The 26,441-nt window shown below is 45.1% G+C and overlaps 1 protein-coding gene across 1 annotated transcript in view; it reads right to left on the minus strand.

Annotated features, from left to right (window-relative positions):
* The window catches only part of LOC139549548 (contactin-5-like), a 785,449-nt gene that overhangs the window by 227,076 nt on the left and 531,932 nt on the right, over positions 1-26,441 (minus strand). The window contains exons 12-13 of the mRNA XM_071360158.1: positions 17,077-17,206; positions 6,223-6,367 (exon numbers count right to left, since the gene is read on the minus strand). Coding sequence (XP_071216259.1) covers positions 6,223-6,367; positions 17,077-17,206 — 275 coding nt within the window. The remainder of the gene's footprint in view (positions 1-6,222; positions 6,368-17,076; positions 17,207-26,441) is intronic.

A 26,441-nucleotide genomic window follows, 5' to 3' on the forward strand; every position in this document is an offset into this window, starting at 1 on the left:
TTTGTTTCACAATAAAACATATTTTGCATCTTCTAGGTGGTAGGTATGTTGTGTAAATCAAATGATACAAATCCCCAAAATGCCAGGTTGTAAGGCAACAAAATAGGTAAAAAGGCCAAGAGGGGTGAATACTTTCGCAAGCCAACAAGTCATAAGACTACTGAACATCTAATCACACGGCTACCCAGACTATTTGCATTGCACCCCCCCTCCCCCCTCTGGAACGCTGCTGCGACTCTCTGTTATTATCTATGCATAAGTCACTTTAATAACTCAACCTACATGTATATATTACCTCAATTTCCTCAACTAACCGATGCCTCCGCACATTGACTCGCTATTGTTATTTTACTGCTGCTCTTTAATTAATTGTTACTTTTATTTCTTATAGTTTTAGGTATTTTTATTAAAACTGCATGGTTGGTTAAGGGCTTGTAAGTAAGCATTTCACTGTTGTATTCGATGCATGTGACAATTACAATTTGATTTGATTTGAATAATCTTGAAATGTATTCTAAACCTCACAGGCAGCCAGTACAGAGACCTTAAAACCGGTGTAATGTGTTCTCTCCGTCTGGTCTTGGTCAGTACCTGTGCTGCAGCATTCTGTATATTTTGCAGTTGACAAATGGCTTTCTTAGTTAGACCAGAGAGGAGAGCATTACAGTAGTCAAGCCTGCTTGTTATAAAAGCATGGATGAGTCTCTCTGTATCATCCTGAGATAGAAATAGCCCCACCATGGCAATGTTCCTCAGGTGGTAACAAGCAATTTTGTTCAAATTACTCATGTGTGATTCTAAATTTAGAACAGAATCTAAAAAAACACTTAGGTTTTTTACCTGGTCTTTTATCTTTGTTGCCCGTGATTTAAATTGTGCAGATTCTGTCTTTGTGCTTTGGCTCCAACAATAAGTACCTCGGTCTTGTCTTGATTTAGCTGGAGGAAGTTGTGAGCCACCCAAGTATTTTAATCACTAATACAGTCTAATAATTTATCCGTGGAGCTAACATCCTCTGGTAACACAAAAATGTAAAGTTGTGTATCGTCTGAGTAGCAGTGAATATTATTAAGGTGCTTTCTGATAATGCTGCCACGGGGGTAACATACAGTGGGGAGAACAAGTATTTGATACACTGCCGATTTTGCAGGTTTTCCTACTTACAAAGCATGTAGAGGTCTGTAATTTTTATCATAGGTACACTTCAACTGTGAGAGACGGAATCTAAAACAAAAATCCAGAAAATCACATTGTATGATTTTTAAATAATTAATTTGCATTTTATTGCATGACATAAGTATTTGATCACCTACCAACCAGTAAGAATTCCGGCTCTCACAGACCTGTTAGTTTTTCTTTAAGAAGCCCTCCTGTTCTCCACTCATTACCTGTATTAACTGCACCTGTTTGAACTCGTTACCTGTATAAAAGACACCTGTCCACACACTCAATCAAACAGATTCCAACCTCTCCACAATGGCCAAGACCAGAGAGCTGTGTAAGGACATCAGGGATAAAATTGTAGACCTGCACAAGGCTGGGATGGGCTACAGGACAATAGGCAAGCAGCTTGGTGAGAAGGAAACAACTGTTGGCGCAATTATTAGAAAATGGAAGAAGTTCAAGATGACGGTCAATCACCCTCGGTCTGGGGCTCCATGCAAGATTTCACCTCGTGGGGCATCAATGATCATGAGGAAGGTGAGGGATCAGCCCAGAACTACACGGCAGGACCTGGTCAATGACCTGAAGAGAGCTGGGACCACAGTCTCAAAGAAAACCATTAGTAACAGACTACGCCGTCATGGATTAAAATCCTGCAGCGCACGCAAGGTCCCCCTGCTTAAGCCAGTGCATGTCCAGGCCTGTCTGAAGTTTGCCAATGACCATCTGGATGATCCAGAGGAGGAATGGGAGAAGGTCATGTGGTCTGATGAGACAAAAATAGAGCTTTTTGGTCTAAATCCACTCGCCGTGTTTGGAGGAAGAAGAAGTATGAGTACAACCCCAAGAACACCATCCCAACCGTGAAGCATGGAGGTGGAAACATCATTCTTTGGGGATGCTTTTCTGCAAAGGGGACAGGACGACTGCACCGTATTGAGGGGAGGATGGATGGGGCCATGTATCGCGAGATCTTGGCCAACAACCTCCTTCCCTCAGTAAGAGCATTGAAGATGGGTCGTGGCTGGGTCTTCCAGCATGACAACGACACGAAACACACAGCCATGGCAACTAAGGAGTGGCTCCGTAAGAAGCATCTCAAGGTCCTGGAGTGGCCTAGCCAGTCTCCAGACCTGAACCCAATAGAAAATCTTTGGAGGGAGCTGAAAGTCCGTATTGCCCAGCGACAGCCCCGAAACCTGAAGGATCTGGAGAAGATCTGTAGGGAGGAGTGGGCCAAAATCCCTGCTGCAGTGTGTGCAAACCTAGTCAAGAACTACAGGAAACGTATGATCTCTGTAATTGCAAACAAAGGTTTCTGTACCAAATATTAAGTTCTGCTTTTCTGATGTATCAAATACTTATGTCATGCAATAAAATGCAAATTAATTACTTAAAAATCATACAATGTGATTTTCTGGATTTTTGTTTTAGATTCCGTCTCTCATAGTTGAAGTGTACCTATGATAAAAATTACAGACCTCTACATGCTTTGTAAGTAGGAAAACCTGCAAAATCGGCAGTGTATCAAATACTTGTTCTCCCCACTGTATATGAACTAAACAGTACCGGACCCAAAATCTAACAGTACCGGACCCAAAATCTAACAGTACCGGACCCAAAATCTAACAGTACCGGACCCAAAATCTAACAGTACCGGAAATCTAACCTTGTGGAACACCACATGTGATATATATTTTCTCTGAGTTATGTTCTCCAAGGTTGACAAAAAACTCTTGACATTTACATTTACATTTTAGTCATTTAGCAGACGCTCTTATCCAGAGCGACTTACAGTAGAGTGCATACATTTTATTACATTTTTATTTATTTTATTTTATTTTTTTACATACTGAGACAAGGATATCCCTACCGGCCAAACCCTCCCTAACCCGGACGACGCTATGCCAATTGTGCGTCGCCCCACGGACCTTCCGGTTGCGGCCGGCTGCGACAGAGGCTGGGCGCGAACCCAGCCCAGCCTGGGCACGAACCCAGAGACTCTGGTGGCGCAGCTAGCACTGCGATGCAGTGCCCTAGACCACCGCGCCACCCGGGAGGTACCTTGAATAGTTTAGGACCGATTAAATAGGTCCTAAACTAATTTAGAACTGGACCGGTGAGGCCAACCCAACTCTCCAGTCTGTCCAGAAGTACATCATGGTCAACAGTGTTGAATCTAGCACTTAAATCCAAGAGTACAAGGACAGAGAGCTGTTTGGCATCTGTGTTGGCTCTAAGATCATGTACCACTTTAACTAAGGCTGTCTCTGTGCTGTTGTGGGCACAAAAAACAGTTTGGAATATTTCAAAAATATAGTTGCCACTAAAAATTATTTTGCTGTTTGAAAACCAAGTTCTCCATAATTTTGCTTAAGAATGGAGGATTGGAGATTGGCTGAAAAATGCTTATAGATGAAGAATCTAGATGACTTTTCACCAGAAGGGGTTTCACCATAACAGTTTTTAGTGCAGTGGGGAAAGTGTCTGTGAACAGGGAATGATTAACAATAGCTTGCACTTCTTCAGATATGCAATTAAAAACTGTTTTGTAGAAGGTGGTGGGGATAGGATGGAGAAGGCAGGTAAAAGGCTTAAGTTGTGATGTCACTTTCCTGACCATGTCTGTGTCAACCAGGGAAATAAATCCATATTGCCTTTGTGTGGTAGGCTAGTATACATATCATCAGAATTCTCATCAGGTCTTGCTTGTCTGATACCCAGCCTAATGTTGGCTATCGCTGAAATATGCCGCAAACTCATGACATTTACATGTGGAGGAAAGTTCACATAGGTTTGTGGGGGGTAGGATTTATCAGGCCATCACCGGTCAAGAAGATACCTCTCTTGTTAGTGATCAAGTTAGTAAAATGAGACCATCTTGCCTTTCTAATGGCCTTGTTATATATACGAAGTTGCTCTCTTAGAATATCATAAAAGACCTGGCAAAATGTAAAGTATGGGCCCCCGAGTGTCACAGCGGTCCAAGGCACTGCATCTCAGTGCAAGAGGTGTCAGTACAGTCCCTGGTTCGAATACAGGCTGCATCACATCCGCCCGTGATTGGGAGTCCCCATAGGGCAGCCCACAATTGGCCCAGCGTCGCCCAGGTTTGGCCGGGGTAGGCCGTCATTGTAAATATGAATTTGTTCTTAATAACTGACTTGTTCAATAAAATAGTAACACTTTAGGACTAATGTACAGTGACACTTTAGGACTAATGAACAGTGACACCTTAGGACTAATGTACAGTGACACCTTAGGACTAATGTACAGTGACACCTTAGGACTAATGTACAGTGACACCTTAGGACTAATGTAGTGACACCTTAGGACTAATGTACAGTGACACCTTAGGACTAATGTACAGTGACACCTTAGGACTAATGTACAGTGACACCTTAGGACTAATGTACAGTGAGACCTTAGGACTAATGTACAGTGACACCTTAGGACTAATGTACAGTGACACCTTAGGACTAATGTACAGTGAGACCTTAGGACTAATGTACAGTGACACCTTAGGACTAATGTACAGTGACACCTTAGGACTAATGTACAGTGAGACCTTAGGACTAATGTACAGTGACACCTTAGGACTAATGTACAGTGACACCTTAGGACTAATGTACAGTGACACCTTATGACTAATGTACAGTGACACCTTAGGACTAATGTACAGTGACACCTTAGGACTAATGTAGTGACACCTTAGGACTAATGTACAGTGACACCTTAGGACTAATGTACAGTGACACCTTAGGACTAATGTACAGTGACACCTTAGGACTAATGTACAGTAACACCTTAGGACTAATGTACAGTGACACCTTAGGACTAATGTACAGTGAGACCTTAGGACTAATGTACAGTGACACCTTAGGACTAATGTACAGTGACACCTTAGGACTAATGTACAGTGAGACCTTAGGACTAATGTACAGTGACACCTTAGGACTAATGTACAGTGACACCTTAGGACTAATGTAGTGACACCTTAGGACTAATGTACAGTGACACCTTAGGACTAATTTACTGTGACACCTTAGGACTAATGTACAGTGAGACCTTAGGACTAATGTACAGTGAGACCTTAGGACTAATGTACAGTGACACCTTAGGACTAATGTACAGTGACACCTTAGGACTAATGTACAGTGACACCTTAGGACTAATGTAGTGACACCTTAGGACTAATGTACAGTGACACCTTAGGACTAATGTACAGTGACACCTTAGGACTAATGTAGTGACACCTTAGGACAAATGTACAGTGACACCTTAGGACTAATGTACATTGACACCTTAGGACTAATGAACAGTGACAACAGCTGGAGTGTCTAAATATAAAGTGGTAAACTACATATCGTACTACACCCCTCTGTTCAAACCTTTCTGCTCCAACCTCTCTGCTCCAACCTCTCTGCTCCTATCTCTCTGCTCCAACCTCCAACATATTTGCTCCAACCTCTCCGCTCCAACCTCTCTGCTGCAACCTCTCTATTCCAACCTCTCTGCCCCCCAACCTCTCTGTTCCAACCTCTAACATTTCTGTTCCAACCTTTCTGCTCCAACCTCTCTGCTCCAACCTCCAACCTCTCTGGTTCAACCTCTCTGCTTGCTCCAACTTCTCTGCTCCAACCTCTCTGCTCCAACCTCCAACCTCTCTGCTCCAACTTCTCTGCTCCAACCTCTCTGCTCCAACCTCTCTGCTCCAACCTCTCTGCTCCAACCTCCAACCTCTCTGCTCCATCCTCTCTGCTCCATCCTCTCTGCTCCAACTTCTCTGCTCAAACATCTCTGTTCCCACCTCTCTGTGTGTCTTTTGGAGGGTTGGGATAAAACAAAAGTGACCTTTCCATTTAACCGTTGTGTTGGACAATACAATAATTTTAGGGGTTGGTTTCCCACAAACAGATTAAGCATAGTTCTGTACTAAAAAGCAAGCTCAATAGATGATCTCCATTGGAAATAATGTTTTAAACCAGGACTAAGCTATATCATTGTCTGGGAAACTACCCATAAACCTTGTTGCTTCTTTTCAGATTCCATCCATACCTTCTGCTGGGATGAATGCGTCTGTCTCCTCTCCTCCACGTTACTCTAGGCTTGGGAGATGCTCTGGGTTTACACTCCAACAACACGTCCTTCCCCAACGTGGCGATCAGATGGACAGGGTTAGGTCTGAAGACTGGTGGCGATGCTGTGGAACAGGCCAAAGTGGGCATAATACTATCAAGTCAAAAGAGACGCATAACCGTTCAACATAATGGAAATGGAATATTTTACCTTGCAAATACTCTAAATATCATAATAATTGTTTTGGTCCATTTAACAATTATCAAGAGCTACATCAAGAGCTACATCAAGAAAATGTAGAACCAGGAACAGATATACATTTAAGTCATTTAGCAGACGCTCTTATCCAGAGCGACTTACAAATTGGAAAGTTCATACATATTCATCCTGGTCCCCCCGTGGGGAATGAACCCACAACCCTGGCGTTGCAAGCGCCATGCTCTACCAACTGAGCCACACGGGACCTGCAGTGAACCATATAGCCCTTGGTTCACTGCAGACCTGACTGCCCTTGACCAGCACAAAAATATATTGTGGCGTTCTGTATTAGCATAGAATAGCCCCCGTGATATGCAACTTTTCAGGGAAGTTAGTAACCAAATTACACAAGCAGTTAGGAAAGGTAAGGCTAGCTTTTTCTAACAGAAATGTGCATCCTGTAGAACAAACTCCAAAAAGCACCTCCTCCCAGCTGCCCACTGCTCTGAGGACAGGAAACACTGTCACCACCGATAAATCCACTAGAATTGAGAATTTCAATAAACATTTTTCTACGGCTGGCCATGCTTTCCACCTGGCTACCCCTACCAAGGTCAACTGCCCGGCACCCTCCACAGCAACTCGCCCAAGCCTCCCCATTTCTCCTTCACCCAAAACCAGATAGCTGATGTTCTGAAAGAGCTGCAAAATCTGGACCCCTACAAATCAGCCGGGCTAGACAATCTGGACCCTCTCTTCCTAAAATTATCCGCCAAAATTGTTGCAACCCCTATTACTAGCCTGTTCAACATCTCTTTCGTATCGTCTGAGATCCCCAAAGATTGGAAATCTGCCGCGGTCATCCCCCTCTTCAAAGGGGGAGACACTCTAGACACAAACTGCTACAGACCTATATCCATCCTACCCTGCCTTTCTAAGGTCTTCGAAAGCCAATTTAACAAACAGATCACCGATCATTTCGAATCCCACCGTACCTTCTCCGCTATGCATTCTGGCTTCCGAGCTGGTCACGGGTGCACCTCAGCCACGCTCAAGGTCCTAAACGATATCATAACTACCATCGATAAGAAACAATACTGTGCAGACGTATTCATCGACCTGGCCAAGGCATTCGACTCTGTCTATCACCACATTCTTATCGGCAGACTCAACAGCCTTGGTTTCTCAAATGACTGCCTCGTTTGGTTCACCAACTACTCCTCCGATAGAGTTCAGTATGTCAAATCGGAGGGCCTGTTGTCTGGACCTCTGGCAGTCTCTTTGGAGGTGCCACAGGGTTCAATTCTCGGGCCGACTCTTTTCTCTGTATATATCAATGATGTTGCTCTTGCTGCTGGTGATTCTCTGATCCACCTCTATGCAGACGACACCATTCTGTACACTTCGTGCCGTTCTTTGGACACTGTGCTAACTAACCTTCAGACGAGCTTCAATGCCATACAACTCTCCTTCCGTGGCCCCTAACTGCTCTTAAATGCAAGTAAAACTAAATGCATGCTCTTCAACCGATCGCTGCCCGCACCTGCCCGCCCGTCCAGCATCACTATTCTGGGCGGTTCTGACCTAGAATATGTGGACAACTACAATAACCTAGGTGTCTGGTTAGACTGTAAACTCTCCTTCCAGACCCAAATTAAGCATTTCCAATCCAAAATTGAATCAAGAATCGGCTTCCTATTTCGCAACAAAGCATCCTTCACTCATGCTGCCAAACATACCCTTGTAAAACTGACCATCCCACCGATCCTCGACTTCGGCGATGTCATTTACAAGATAGCCTCCAACACTCTACTCAACAAATTGGATGCAGTCTATCACAGTGCCATCCGTTTTGTCACCAAAGCCCCATATACCACCCACCACTGCGACCTGTACGCTCTCGTTGGCTGGCCCTCGCTTCAAACTCGTCGCCAAACCCACTGGCTCCAGGTCATCTACAAGTCTTTGCTAGGTAAAGCCCCGCCTTATCTCAGCTCACTGGTCACATTAGCAGCACCCACCCACAGTACGTGCTCCAGCAGGTATATTTCTCTTGTCACCCCCAAAGCCAATTCCTACTTTGGCCACCTTTCCTCCCAGTTCTCTGCTGCCAATGACTGGAACGAACTGCAAAAATCGCTGAAGCTGGAGACTCTCATCCTCCTCACTAACTTCAAGCACCAGCTGTCAGAGCAGCTCACAGATCATTGCACCTGTACATACCCCATCTGTAGATAGCCCATCCAACTACCCTATCCCCTACTGTATTTTGTATTTCTTTTGCTCCTTTGCACACCAGTATCTCTACTTGCACATTCATCTTCTGCATATCTATCACTCCAGTTTTGAATTGTTATATCATAAATACCTCGCCACTATGGCCTATTTTATTGCCTTTACCTCCCTTATCTTACCTCATTTGCACTCACTGTATATAGACTTTTTGTTTTCTTTTGTTATACTGTTTTATTGACTGTATGTTTGTTTAGTCCATGTGTAACTCTGTGTTGTTGTATGTGTCGAACTACTGTGCTTTATCTTGGCCAGGTCGCAGTTGTAAATGAGAACTTGTTCTTAACTGGCCTACCTGGTTAATTAAATAAAGGTGAAATATATATATATTTTTAAAGAGCTACATCAAGAAAAATAGAACATGTTAAGCATAATTTTCTACAGTATGGATAATACAATATGGATAATACAATATGGATAATACAGTATGGATAATATGGTATGGATATTTTTACAGTAAATGTTCTCTGAGAAATATGCAGTCATAATTATCCATAAATAAACTAAAGTGTTTAGAGATAAAACATATCCAGGCTAAATTATCAAAATGATTCAACCGTCCCTCTCTCATCTTCAACATGTACAGTTAATTACTGCTGCTGTTGCCCCAGGGAATCCTTCTGACAAATCAGATGACTCAAATGTTTTCCAAGCCAACTGATCAAATCATGGACTTAATTGAGTTGACATTTGAAATCGGTGTCTCAAATGACACCCTATTCCCTTTATAGGGCACTACTTTAGGCACTATATAGGAAACCCTATTCCCTTTATAGGGCACTACTTTAGGTACTATATAGGAAACCCTATTCCCTTTATAGGGCACTACTTTAGGCACTATATAGTAAACCCTATTCCCTTTATAGGGCACTACTTTAGGCACTATATAGTAAACCCTATTCCCTTTATAGGGCACTACTTTAGGCACTATATAGTAAACCCTATTCCCTTTATAGGGCACTACTTTAGGCACTATATAGGACACCCTATTCCCTTTATAGGGCACTACTTTAGGCACTATATAGGAGATAGGGTGCCATCATTGCGTGCAACGTGTGCCATAAGCGAGGGAACATGTGGAAGGTCACGCAGATGACAGACGGGTTGTTATTTGGTCTCTAATTTGTCAACGTGCTGGAAAATCTTCTGTCAAAACAATTAGTACATAGCATTTACAGTTTACTGCTGTCACGTCTGTTGGATAGTGTATGTCGAGATAGTTCCCCAAACAATAGACATTTATATAGATACAATTAAAAACTAAAACATTTCTGATACTGTTTGATTCTCATTTGAAAATATATTGGTATTTTTCTCTCAGTTTAGTACCAAAATAATTACAAACAATTTCAAACTGTATCACAAAGCTAATGTATACAATGTGATACCACAGCAGGATCATCTGAGTGCAAACGATTTGCAGCAGTTGTTGTGCTACAAGGTCACCAACTTGAGAATTTTGTAAATAGGAGACATTGCTTCAAAGTTAAGTTATCTCTCTGCATACACTAATGCAGTTAGCAGGGCTCTGGGGCCCAGGGTCTATAAGCTGGGAGGCTTTGTCACCACCGGTTATTTAAATACTGACTGATGCTTTGGAGGTGACAGACATGAGGACATCTCCTAGGCAGCTAGCACTGGTTCCTGACTGTTGGCCAGCCCCTCCCCCTTCTATCCCTCAGTCTGTCCCCCTCTCCATCCCTCAGTCTGTCCCCCTCTCCATCCCTCAGTCTGTCCCCCCTGCTTCCCCTCTCTTCCAGCCAGCCCCTACCCCTTCTATCCCTCAGTCTGTCCCCCCTGCTTCCCCTCTCTTCCAGCCAGCCCCTACCCCTTCTATCCCTCAGTCTGTCCCCCCTGCTTCCCCTCTCTTCCAGCCAGCCCCTACCCCTTCTATCCCTCACATCATCCATCCCCCTCTCCATCCCTCTCAGCATCCCCCTCTCCATCCCTCCCTCCATCCCCCTCTCCATCCCACCCTCCATCCCTCCCTCCATCCCCCTCTCCATCCCACCCTCCATCCCCCTCTCCATCCCTCCCTCCATCCCCCTCTCCATCCCCCTCTCCATCCCTCAGTCTGTCCCCCCTGCTTCCCCTCTCCATCCCACCCTCCATCCCTCCCTCCATCCCTCCCTCCATCCCCCTCTCCATCCCCCTCTCCATCCCTCAGTCTGTCCCCCCTGCTTCCCCTCTCTTCCAGCCAGCCCCTGCACCATCTACCACCCACTCCATCCCTCCCTCCATCCCTCCATTCCCTCTCTCTCCTCCCAGCACTGACAGAGACCAGTCTGACTGTGGCAGGGATGGTACAGATCCCCTAGGCCATGGAAACCACCAGGGAGAAAACACAGCACTTGCTGTGAGGGATGGGTAGGCATCTCGATCTCAGTCAAGAGAGAGAGAGGGATGGAGGAAAGAGGGGGGATGGAGGAAAGAGGGGAGGAGGGAGGTATGGTGGGTAGGCATCTTCCTATCAGTCAAGAAAGAGTGGGGGGGATGGTGGAGAGAGGGGGAGGAGGGAGGGAGGGTGGGGTATGCTGGAGAGGAGAAGAACACGTGTGGTCCCATATTGAAGCTGACAGGGAGAACATGAGTGTATCAACAGAGAGTAGTGAACAGAGAGAGAGAGAGAGAGAGAGGTAGTATGATGGAGAGGTAGACTTCTATCATTTCTCTCAGGTCTTTGAATTCACCAGAGACACTGTCACAACAGACGAGGAGTATCTCCAAAGAACTACACTGAACAAAAATATAAACGCAAGACGCAACAATTTCAAAGATTTTACTGAGTTACAGTTCATATAAGGAAATCAGTCAATTTAAATAAATTCATTAGGCCATAATCTCTGGATTTCACATGACTGGGAGTACAGTTAAGCATATGTTGGTAACACATACCTTTAAAAAAAAGGTATTGAAGCAACATCTCAAGACATCAGTCAGGAAGTTAAAGCTTGGTCGCAAATGGGTCTTCCAAATGGACAATGACCCCAAGCATACTTCGAAATTTGTGGCAAAATGGCTTAAGGACAACAAAGTCAAGGTATTGGGGTGGCCATCACAAAGCTCTGACCTCAATCCTATAGAAAATTTGTGGACAGAACTGAAAAAGCGTGTGCGAGCAAGGAGGCCTACAAACCTGACTCAGTTACACCAGCTCTGTCAGGAGGAATGGGTCAAAATTCACCCAACTTAGTGTGGGAAGCTTGTGGGAGGCTACCCAAAACATTTGACCCAAGTTAAACAATTTAAAGGCAATGCTACCAAATACTAATTGAATGTATGTAAACTTCTGACCCACTGGGAATGTGATGAAAGAAATAAAAGCTTAAATAAATAATTCTCTCTGCTATTATTCTGACATTTCACATTCTTTAAAAAAGTGTGATCCTAACTGACCTAAGACAGGGAGGTAATTTTTACTGGGATTAAATGTCAGGAATTGTGAAAAACTGAGTTTAAATGTATTTTGCTAAGGTGTATGTAAACTTCCGACTTCAACTGTATATACAGGGAGTACTGGTACAGAGTCAATATGGATGCTGAAATAATCTGTCTGTAAACAAATGTTGGAAAAATTACTTGTGTCATGCACAAAGTAGATGTCCTAACTGACTTGCCAAAACTATAGTTTGTTAACAAGAAATGTGTGGAGTGGTTGAAAAACAAGCTTTAATGACTCCAACCTAAGTGGATGTAAACTTCCGACTTCAACTGTAGCCTCCACATTGACTCAGTACCGGTACCCCCTGTATATAGCCTCCACATTGACTCTGTACCGGTACCCCCTGTATATAGCCTCCACATTGACTCAGTACCGGTACCCCCTGTATATAGCCTCCACATTGACTCTGTACCATAACACCCTGTATATAGCCTCCACATTGACTCTGTACCGGTACCCCCTGTATATAGCCTCCACATTGACTCAGTACCGGTACCCCCTGTATATAGCCTCCACATTGACTCTGTACCATAACACCCTGTATATAGCCTCCACATTGACTCTGTACCGGTACCCCCTGTATATAGCCTCCACAATGACTCTGTACCGGTACCCCCTGTATATAGCCTCCACATTGACTCTGTACCATAACACCCTGTATATAGCCTCCACATTGACTCTGTACCGGTACCCCCTGTATATAGCCTCCACAATGACTCTGTACCGGTACCCCCTGTATATAGCCTCCACATTGACTCTGTACCGGTACCCCCTGTAATTAGCCTCCACATTGACTCTGTACCAGTACACCCTGTATATAGCCTCCACATTGACTCTGTACCGGTACCCCCTGTATATAGCCTCCACATTGACTCTGTACCATAACACCCTGTATATAGCCTCCACATTGACTCTGTACCGGTACCCTCTGTATATAGCCTCCACATTGACTCTGTACCAGTACACCCTGTATATAGCCTCCACATTGACTCTGTACCGGTACCCCCTGTATATAGCCTCACTACTGTTATTTTACTGCTGTTCTCTAATCATTTGTTATTTGTATTTGTTATTTTATACTTATCAATTTTGTTCTCAACACATATTTTTCTTAAAACTGGATTGTTGGTTAAGGGCTTGTAAGTAAGCATTTCACTCTAAGGTCTACACCTATTGTATTCGGTGCATGGTACTAATACATTTTTATTTGAACATACAAACAGCTTTAATAGAAACCTGCCAGTGAATACTGCAGGACAGACAAACAGCTTTAATAGAAACCTGCCAGTGAATACTGCAGGACAGACAAACAGCTTTATTAGAAACCTGCCAGTGAATACTGCAGGACAGACAAACAGCTTTAATAGAAACCTGCCAGTGAATACTGCAGGACAGACAAACAGCTTTAATAGAAACCTGCCAGTGAATACTGCAGGACAGACAAACAGCTTTATTAGAAACCTGCCAGTGAATACTGCAGGACAGACAAAGAGCTTTAATAGAAACCTGCCAGTGAATACTGCAGGACAGACAAACAGCTTTAATAGAAACCTGCCAGTGAATACTACAGGACAGACAAACAGCTTTAATAGAAACCTGCCAGTGAATACTACAGTACAGACAAACAGATTTAATAGAAACCTGCCAGTGAATACTACAGGACAGACAAACAGATTTAATAGAAGCCTATCGCTGGAAACTGCAGGGCAGACAAATATGTTTTGTACAAAACACACAATATTGTACACTAGAGTTGTGGTCGTTCAGGATAGATAAATCACCAACATCTTTCTCCTTTCTCCTCCTGTCTTCTTTCCCCTTGAGCATCTAACCCTCTAAGTCACTGTTATCCATTCCTCCTCTGAAATAGAGACAAAATAAACTACTCTGGGCTGCCAACCTTCAGTCTGATGCATACAGACATCTCAGTGCATATAACCACAAGGCTCTGCATGCATCCCAAATGGAACTCTTTTCCCTAAATAGTGCACTCTTTTTGACCGGAGCCTTATGGACACAGTGCACTATATAAGGAATATGGTACCATTTGGGACACATTCCCTGTCTTTCTTCTGTTCATGGCAACGACTGTTCAGGTTCAATCAGGCTCCATTGATTGCCAATTAGCCTTCTCAACATTTAGTTTTGTTCTCTTGTGTTGCTATCTTTCTCCCTTATCAGGCTGTGGCCTATTTAATGTCGCTATGCCAGTTTCACTGTTTATAGAGTCATAGAAAAGAGTGGGCTTACCTTTGTGGATAAACAGGCCATTTAAATATACCTTTCTGCTACTCAGGCATTTCATATGTACCTTTATGGATCAACAGGCCATTTTAAGCGCACCTTTAAAGAGATTTTATCTGAATTAGAAAAACCTTTATGAATAAAGGTTAAATACAAATAAACCTTCCTTTTAACATAATAACAAACACACTAGAATAGACCTTCCTTTTAACATAATAACAAACACACTAGAACAGACCTTCCTTTTAAAATAATAACAAACACACTAGAACAGACCTTCCTTTTAACATAATAACAAACACACCAGAGCATACCTTCCCTTTAACATAATAACAAACACACTAGAACAGACCTTCCCTTTAACATAATAACAAACACACTAGAACAGACCTTCCCTTTAACATAATAACAAACACACTAGAACAGACCTTCCCTTTAACATAATAACAAACACACTAGAGCAGACCTTCCTTTTAACATAATGACGAACACACCAGAACAGACCTTCCCTTTAACATAATAACAAACACACCAGAACAGACCATCCCTTTAACATAATAACAAACACACTAGAACAGACCTTCCCTTTAACATAATAACAAACACACTAGAGCAGACCTTCCTTTTAACATAATGACGAACACACCAGAACAGACCTTCCCTTTAACATAATAACAAACACACCAGAACAGACCTTCCCTTTAACATACTGACGAACACACCAGAACAGACCTTCCTTTTAACATAATAACAAACACACCAGAACAGACCTTCCCTTTAACATAATAACAAACACACTAGAACAGACCTTCCCTTTAACATAATAACAAACACACTAGAACAGACCTTCCCTTTAACATAATAACAAACACACCAGAACAGACCATCCCTTTAACATAATAACAAACACACTAGAACAGACCTTCCCTTTAAAATAATAACAAACACACCAGAGCAGACCTTCCCTTTAACATAATAACAAACACACCAGAACAGACCTTCCCTTTAACACAATAACAAACACACCAGAACAGACCTTCCCTTTAACATAATAACAAACACACCAGAGCAGACTTTCCCTTTAACATAATAACAAACACACCAGAACAGACCTTCCCTTTAACATAATAACAAACACACCAGAGCAGACCTTCCTTTTAACATAATAACAAACACACTAGAACAGACCTTCCCTTTAACATAATAACAAACACACCAGAGCAGACCTTCCTTTTAACATAATAACAAACACACCAGAACAGACCTTCCCTTTAACATACTGACAAACACACCAGAACAGACCTTCCCTTTAACACAATAACAAACACACCAGAACAGACCTTCCCTTTAACATTATAACAAACACACCAGAACAGACCTTCCCTTTAACATAATAACAAACACACTAGAACAGACCTTCCCTTTAACATAATAACAAACACACCAGAGCAGACCTTCCTTTTAACATAATGATGAACACACCAGAGCAGACCTTCCCTTTAACATAATAACAAACAGACCAGAGCAGACCTTCCTTTTAACATAATAACAAACACACCAGAGCATACCTTCCCTTTAACATAATAACAAGCACACCAGAACAGACCTTCCATTTAACATAATAACAAACACACAAGAACAGACCTTCCCTTTAACATAATAACAAGCACACCAGAACAGACCTTCCCTTTAACATAATAACAAACACACCAGAGCAGACCTTCCCTTTAACATAATAACAAACACACCAGAACAGACCTTCCCTTTAACATAATAACAAACACACCAGAACAGACCTTCCCTTTAACATAATAACAAGCACACCAGAGCAGACCTTCCCTTTAACATAATAACAAACACACCATAACAGACCTTCCCTTTAACATAATAACAAACACACTAGAACAGATCTTCCCTTTAACATAATAACAAACACACCAGAGCAGACCTTCCCTTTAACATACTAACAAACACACTAGAACAGACCTTCCCTTTAACATAATAACAAACACACCAGAACCGACCTTCCCTTTAACATACTAACAAACACACCAGAACAGACCTTCCCTTTAACATAATAACAAACACACCAGAACAGACCTTCCCTTTAACATAATAACAAACACACCAGAACAGACCTTCTCTTTAACATAATAACAAACACACCAGAGCAGACCTTTCCTTTAACATACTAACAAACACACTAGAACAGACCTTCCCTTTAACATACTAACAAACACACCAGAGCAGACCTTCCCTTTAACATAATAACAAACACACCAGAACAGACCTTCCCTTTAACATAATAACAAGCACACCAGAACAGACCTTCCCTTTAACATAATAACAAACAGCAGATAGAGGGTGGGTGGGTGGGTGGGTGGGAGATAGCGGGTGGGTACGCAGCTGTGGTTGGTTCAGGAAGCAAACTGAAATTCCAATTCCAAGCAATGAGTAACATTTGAATTCTGTTAATTTCCTGAATTGACTGAATTGAAATGGAACAGACTCCAAAACTGTTTTGCAGTGGGGCTTTTCCCAGTTTACATTATTATTTTAATGTATTAATTTACATTTAGTAGCAATAACTAAAGGCACACATAGCAACAATATAACAATATAACAACAACAACAACAGGAGAAAAACAACAGCATACCTAAGATCTTGAGTTCTGCGCTGCAGTAGATGGCTCCGTATTTGTTCTCAGCGACACACTGGTACATCCCAGAGTCAGCCTGCTGGACCGTCTGGATGATGAGCTCGCCATTCACCATCTCCACCCTGCTCTGAAAGACAACATACTCCATTCACCATCTCCACCCTGCTCTGAAAGACAACATACCCCATTCACCATCTCCACCCTGCTCTGAAAGACAACATACTCCATTCACCATCTCCACCCTGCTCTGAAAGACAACATACCCCATTCACCATCTCCACCCTGCTCTGAAACACAACATACTCCATTCACCATCTCCACCCTGCTCTGAAACACAACATACTCCATTCACCATCTCCACCCTGCTCTGAAAGTCAACATACCCCATTCACCATCTCCACCCTGCTCTGAAACACAACATACTCCATTCACCATCTCCACCCTGCTCTGAAACACAACATACTCCATTCACCATCTCCACCCTGCTCTGAAACACAACATACCCCATTCACCATCTCCACCCTGCTCTGAAACACAACATACCCCATTCACCATCTCCACCCTGCTCTGAAAGACAACATACTCCATTCACCATCTCCACCCTGCTCTGAAAGACAACATACCCCATTCACCATCTCCACCCTGCTCTGAAAGACAACATACTCCATTCACCATCTCCACCCTGCTCTGAAAGACAACATACTCCATTCACCATCTCCACCCTGCTCTGAAAGACAACATACCCCATTCACCATCTCCACCCTGCTCTGAAACACAACATACTCCATTCACCATCTCCACCCTGCTCTGAAACACAACATACCCCATTCACCATCTCCACCCTGCTCTGAAAGACAACATACTCCATTCACCATCTCCACCCTGCTCTGAAACACAACATACCCCATTCACCATCTCCACCCTGCTCTGAAACACAACATACCCCATTCACCATCTCCACCCTGCTCTGAAAGACAACATACTCCATTCACCACCTCCACCCTGCTCTGATACACAACATACCCCATTCACCATCTCCACCCTGATCTGAAAGACAACATACTCCATTCACCATCTCCACCCTGCTCTGAAAGACAACATACTCCATTCACCATCTCCACCCTGCTCTGAAACACAACATACCCCATTCACCATCTCCACCCTGCTCTGAAACACAACATACCCCATTCACCATCTCCACCCTGCTCTGAAAGACAACATACTCCATTCACCATCTCCACCCTGCTCTGAAAGACAACATACTCCATTCACCATCTCCACCCTGCTCTGAAAAACAACATACTCCATTCACCATCTCCACCCTGCTCTGAAACACAACATACCCCATTCACCATCTCCACCCTGCTCTGAAACACAACATACCCCATTCACCATCTCCACCCTGCTCTGAAACACAACATGCCCCATTCACCATCTCCACCCTGCTCTGACACACAACATACCCCATTCACCATCTCCACCCTGATCTGACACACAACATACCCCATTCACCATCTCCACCCTGCTCTGAAAGACAACATACTCCATTCACCATCTCCACCCTGCTCTGAAAGACAACATACCCCATTCACCATCTCCACCCTGCTCTGAAAGACAACATACTCCATTCACCATCTCCACCCTGCTCTGAAAGACAACATACTCCATTCACCATCTCCACCCTGCTCTGAAAGACAACATACCCCATTCACCATCTCCACCCTGCTCTGAAACACAACATACTCCATTCACCATCTCCACCCTGCTCTGAAACACAACATACCCCATTCACCATCTCCACCCTGCTCTGAAAGACAACATACTCCATTCACCATCTCCACCCTGCTCTGAAACACAACATACCCCATTCACCATCTCCACCCTGCTCTGAAACACAACATACCCCATTCACCATCTCCACCCTGCTCTGAAAGACAACATACTCCATTCACCACCTCCACCCTGCTCTGATACACAACATACCCCATTCACCATCTCCACCCTGATCTGAAAGACAACATACTCCATTCACCATCTCCACCCTGCTCTGAAAGACAACATACTCCATTCACCATCTCCACCCTGCTCTGAAACACAACATACCCCATTCACCATCTCCACCCTGCTCTGAAACACAACATACCCCATTCATCATCTCCACCCTGCTCTGAAAGACAACATACTCCATTCACCATCTCCACCCTGCTCTGAAAGACAACATACTCCATTCACCATCTCCACCCTGCTCTGAAACACAACATACTCCATTCACCATCTCCACCCTGCTCTGAAACACAACATACCCCATTCACCATCTCCACCCTGCTCTGAAACACAACATACCCCATTCACCATCTCCACCCTGCTCTGAAACACAACATGCCCCATTCACCATCTCCACCCTGCTCTGACACACAACATACCCCATTCACCATCTCCACCCTGATCTGACACACAACATACCCCATTCACCATCTCCACCCTGCTCTGAAACACAACATACCCCATTCACCATCTCCACCCTGCTCTGAAACACAACATACCCCATTCACCATCTCCACCCTGCTCTGAAACACAACATACCCCATTCACCATCTCCACCCTGATCTGACACACAACATACCCCATTCACCATCTCCACCCTGCTCTGAAACACAACATACCCCATTCACCATCTCCACCCTGCTCTGAAACACAACATACCCCATTCACCATCTCCACCCTGCTCTGAAACACAACATACCCCATTCACCATCTCCACCCTGCTCTGAAAGACAACATACTCCATTCACCACCTCCACCCTGCTCTGAAACACAACAAACCCCATTCACCATCTCCACCCTGCTCTGAAACACAACATACCCCATTCACCATCTCCACCCTGCTCTGAAACACAACATGCCCCATTCACCATCTCCACCCTGCTCTGAAACACAACATACCCCATTCACCATCTCCACCCTGCTCTGAAACACAACATACCCCATTCACCATCTCCACCCTGCTCTGAAAGACAACATACTCCATTCACCATCTCCACCCTGCTCTGAAAGACAACATACCCCATTCACCATCTCCACCCTGCTCTGAAAGACAACATACTCCATTCACCATCTCCACCCTGCTCTGAAAGACAACATACTCCATTCACCATCTCCACCCTGCTCTGAAAGACAACATACCCCATTCACCATCTCCACCCTGCTCTGAAACACAACATACTCCATTCACCATCTCCACCCTGCTCTGAAACACAACATACCCCATTCACCATCTCCACCCTGCTCTGAAAGACAACATACTCCATTCACCATCTCCACCCTGCTCTGAAACACAACATACCCCATTCACCATCTCCACCCTGCTCTGAAACACAACATACCCCATTCACCATCTCCACCCTGCTCTGAAAGACAACATACTCCATTCACCACCTCCACCCTGCTCTGATACACAACATACCCCATTCACCATCTCCACCCTGATCTGAAAGACAACATACTCCATTCACCATCTCCACCCTGCTCTGAAAGACAACATACTCCATTCACCATCTCCACCCTGCTCTGAAACACAACATACCCCATTCACCATCTCCACCCTGCTCTGAAACACAACATACCCCATTCACCATCTCCACCCTGCTCTGAAAGACAACATACTCCATTCACCATCTCCACCCTGCTCTGAAAGACAACATACTCCATTCACCATCTCCACCCTGCTCTGAAAGACAACATACTCCATTCACCATCTCCACCCTACTCTGAAACACAACATACCCCATTCACCATCTCCACCCTGCTCTGAAACACAACATACCCCATTCACCATCTCCACCCTGCTCTGAAACACAACATGCCCCATTCACCATCTCCACCCTGCTCTGACACACAACATACCCCATTCACCATCTCCACCCTGATCTGACACACAACATACCCCATTCACCATCTCCACCCTGCTCTGAAACACAACATACCCCATTCACCATCTCCACCCTGCTCTGAAACACAACATACCCCATTCACCATCTCCACCCTGCTCTGAAACACAACATACCCCATTCACCATCTCCACCCTGATCTGACACACAACATACCCCATTCACCATCTCCACCCTGCTCTGAAACACAACATACCCCATTCACCATCTCCACCCTGCTCTGAAAGACAACATACTCCATTCACCACCTCCACCCTGCTCTGAAACACAACAAACCCCATTCACCATCTCCACCCTGCTCTGAAACACAACATACCCCATTCACCATCTCCACCCTGCTCTGAAACACAACATGCCCCATTCACCATCTCCACCCTGCTCTGAAACACAACATACCCCATTCACCATCTCCACCCTGCTCTGAAAGACAACATACTCCATTCACCATCTCCACCCTGCTCTGAAACACAACATACCCCATTCACCATCTCCACCCTGCTCTGAAAGACAACATACTCCATTCACCATCTCCACCCTGCTCTGAAACACAACATACCCCATTCACCATCTCCACCCTGCTCTGAAATACAACATACCCCATTCACCATCTCCACCCTGCTCTGAAACACAACATACCCCATTCACCATCTCCACCCTGATCTGAAAGACAACATACCCCATTCACCATGTCCACCCTGATCTGAAACACCACATACCCCATTCACCATCTCCACCCTGCTCTGAAACACAACATGCCCCATTCACCATCTCCACCCTGCTCTGAAACACAACATACCCCATTCACCATCTCCACCCTGCTCTGAAACACAACATACCCCATTCACCATATCCACCCTGCTCTGAAACACAACATACCCCATTCACCATCTCCACCCTGCTCTGAAAGACAACATACTCCATTCACCATCTCCACCCTGCTCTGAAACACAACATACCCCATTCACCATCTCCACCCTGCTCTGAAACACAACATACCCCATTCACCATCTCCACCCTGCTCTGAAAATCAACATACCCCATTCACCATCTCCACCCTGCTCTGAAACACAACATACCCCATTCACCATCTCCACCCTGCTCTGAAACACAACATACCCCATTCACCATCTCCACCCTGCTCTGAAACACAACATACCCCATTCACCATCTCCACCCTGCTCTGAAAGACAACATACCCCATTCACCATCTCCACCCTGCTCTGAAACACAACATACCCCATTCACCATCTCCACCCTGCTCTGAAAATCAACATACCCCATTCACCATCTCCACCCTGCTCTGAAACACAACATACCCCATTCACCATCTCCACCCTGCTCTGAAACACAACATACCCCATTCACCATCTCCACCCTGCTCTGAAACACAACATACCCCATTCACCATCTCCACCCTGCTCTGAAACACAACATACCCCATTCACCATCTCCACCCTGCTCTGAAACACAACATACCCCATTCACCATCTCCACCCTGCTCTGAAACACAACATGCCCCATTCACCATCTCCACCCTGCTCTGAAACACAACATACCCCATTCACCATCTCCACCCTGCTCTGAAAGACAACATACTCCATTCACCATCTCCACCCTGCTCTGAAACACAACATACCCCATTCACCATCTCCACCCTGCTCTGAAACACAACATACCCCATTCACCATCTCCACCCTGCTCTGAAAATCAACATACCCCATTCACCATCTCCACCCTGCTCTGAAACACAACATACCCCATTCACCATCTCCACCCTGCTCTGAAACACAACATACCCCATTCACCATCTCCACCCTGCTCTGAAACACAACATACCCCATTCACCATATCCACCCTGCTCTGAAAGACAACATACCCCATTCACCATCTCCACCCTGCTCTGAAACACAACATACCCCATTCACCATCTCCACCCTGCTCTGAAAATCAACATACCCCATTCACCATCTCCACCCTGCTCTGAAACACAACATACCCCATTCACCATCTCCACCCTGCTCTGAAACACAACATACCCCATTCACCATCTCCACCCTGCTCTGAAACACAACATACCCCATTCACCATCTCCACCCTGCTCTGAAACACAACATACCCCATTCACCATCTCCACCCTGCTCTGAAAGACAACATACTCCATTCACCACCTCCACCCTGCTCTGAAACACAACATACCCCATTCACCATCTCCACCCTGCTCTGAAACACAACATACCCCATTCACCATCTCCACCCTGCTCTGAAACACAACATGCCCCATTCACCATCTCCACCCTGCTCTGAAACACAACATACCCCATTCACCATCTCCACCCTGCTCTGAAAGACAACATACTCCATTCACCATCTCCACCCTGCTCTGAAACACAACATACCCCATTCACCATCTCCACCCTGCTCTGAAAGACAACATGCCCCATTCACCATCTCCACCCTGCTCTGAAACACAACATACCCCATTCACCATCTCCACCCTGCTCTGAAAGACAACATACTCCATTCACCATCTCCACCCTGCTCTGAAACACAACATACCCCATTCACCATCTCCACCCTGCTCTGAAACACAACATACCCCATTCACCATGTCCACCCTGATCTGAAACACCACATACCCCATTCACCACCTCCACCCTGCTCTGATACACAACATACCCCATTCACCATCTCCACCCTGCTCTGAAACACAACATACCCCATTCACCATCTCCACCCTGATCTGAAACACAACATACCCCATTCACCATGTCCACCCTGATCTGAAACACCACATACCCCATTCACCATCTCCACCCTGCTCTGAAACACAACATGCCCCATTCACCATCTCCACCCTGCTCTGAACCACAACATACCCCATTCACCATCTCCACCCTGCTCTGAAAGACAACATACTCCATTCACCATCTCCACCCTGCTCTGAAACACAACATACCCCATTCACCATCTCCACCCTGCTCTGAAACACAACATACCCCATTCACCATCTCCACCCTGCTCTGAAACACAACATGCCCCATTCACCATCTCCACCCTGCTCTGACACACAAAATACCCCATTCACCATCTCCACCCTGATCTGACACACAACATACCCCATTCACCATCTCCACCCTGCTCTGAAACACAACATACCCCATTCACCATCTCCACCCTGCTCTGAAACACAACATACCCCATTCACCATCTCCACCCTGCTCTGAAAGACAACATACTCCATTCACCATCTCCACCCTGCTCTGAAACACAACATACCCCATTCACCATCTCCACCCTGCTCTGAAAGACAACATACTCCATTCACCACCTCCACCCTGCTCTGAAACACAACGTACCCCATTCACCATCTCCACCCTGCTCTGAAACACAACATACCCCATTCACCATCTCCACCCTGCTCTGAAACACAACATGCCCCATTCACCATCTCCACCCTGCTCTGAAACACAACATACCCCATTCACCATCTCCACCCTGCTCTGAAACACAACATACCCCATTCACCATCTCCACCCTGCTCTGAAAGACAACATGCCCCATTCACCATCTCCACCCTGCTCTGAAACACAACATACCCCATTCACCATCTCCACCCTGCTCTGAAAGACAACATACTCCATTCACCATCTCCACCCTGCTCTGAAACACAACATACCCCATTCACCATCTCCACCCTGCTCTGAAACACAACATACCCCATTCACCATGTCCACCCTGATCTGAAACACCACATACCCCATTCACCACCTCCACCCTGCACTGATACACAACATACCCCATTCACCATCTCCACCCTGCTCTGAAACACAACATGCCCCATTCACCATCTCCACCCTGCTCTGAAACAGAACATACCCCATTCACCATCTCCACCCTGCTCTGAAACACAACATACCCCATTCACCATCTCCACCCTGCTCTGAAACACAACATACCCCATTCACCATCTCCACCCTGCTCTGAAAGACAACATACTCCATTCACCATCTCCACCCTGCTCTGAAAGACAACATACTCCATTCACCATCTCCACCCTGCTCTGAAACACAACATACCCCATTCACCATCTCCACCCTGCTCTGAAAGACAACATGCCCCATTCACCATCTCCACCCTGCTCTGAAACACAACATACCCCATTCACCATCTCCACCCTGCTCTGAAAGACAACATACTCCATTCACCATCTCCACCCTGCTCTGAAACACAACATACCCCATTCACCATCTCCACCCTGCTCTGAAACACAACATACCCCATTCACCATGTCCACCCTGATCTGAAACACCACATACCCCATTCACCACCTCCACCCTGCTCTGATACACAACATACCCCATTCACCATCTCCACCCTGCTCTGAAACACAACATACCCCATTCACCATCTCCACCCTGATCTGAAACACAACATACCCCATTCACCATGTCCACCCTGATCTGAAACACCACATACCCCATTCACCATCTCCACCCTGCTCTGAAACACAACATGCCCCATTCACCATCTCCACCCTGCTCTGAAACACAACATACCCCATTCACCATCTCCACCCTGCTCTGAAAGACAACATACTCCATTCACCATCTCCACCCTGCTCTGAAACACAACATACCCCATTCACCATCTCCACCCTGCTCTGAAAGACAACATGCCCCATTCACCATCTCCACCCTGCTCTGAAACACAACATACCCCATTCACCATCTCCACCCTGCTCTGAAAGACAACATACTCCATTCACCATCTCCACCCTGCTCTAAAACACAACATACCCCATTCACCATCTCCACCCTGCTCTGAAACACAACATACCCCATTCACCATCTCCACCCTGCTCTGAAACACAACATACCCCATTCACCATCTCCACCCTGCTCTGAAACACAACATGCCCCATTCACCATCTCCACCCTGCTCTGACACACAAAATACCCCATTCACCATCTCCACCCTGATCTGACACACAACATACCCCATTCACCATCTCCACCCTGCTCTGAAACACAACATACCCCATTCACCATCTCCACCCTGCTCTGAAACACAACATACCCCATTCACCATCTCCACCCTGCTCTGAAAGACAACATACTCCATTCACCATCTCCACCCTGCTCTGAAACACAACATACCCCATTCACCATCTCCACCCTGCTCTGAAAGACAACATACTCCATTCACCACCTCCACCCTGCTCTGAAACACAACGTACCCCATTCACCATCTCCACCCTGCTCTGAAACACAACATACCCCATTCACCATCTCCACCCTGCTCTGAAACACAACATGCCCCATTCACCATCTCCACCCTGCTCTGAAACACAACATACCCCATTCACCATCTCCACCCTGCTCTGAAACACAACATACCCCATTCACCATCTCCACC

The sequence above is a fragment of the Salvelinus alpinus genome, chromosome 22 (genome assembly GCF_045679555.1).
Source record: "Salvelinus alpinus chromosome 22, SLU_Salpinus.1, whole genome shotgun sequence".
Classification (NCBI taxonomy): domain Eukaryota; kingdom Metazoa; phylum Chordata; class Actinopteri; order Salmoniformes; family Salmonidae; genus Salvelinus; species Salvelinus alpinus.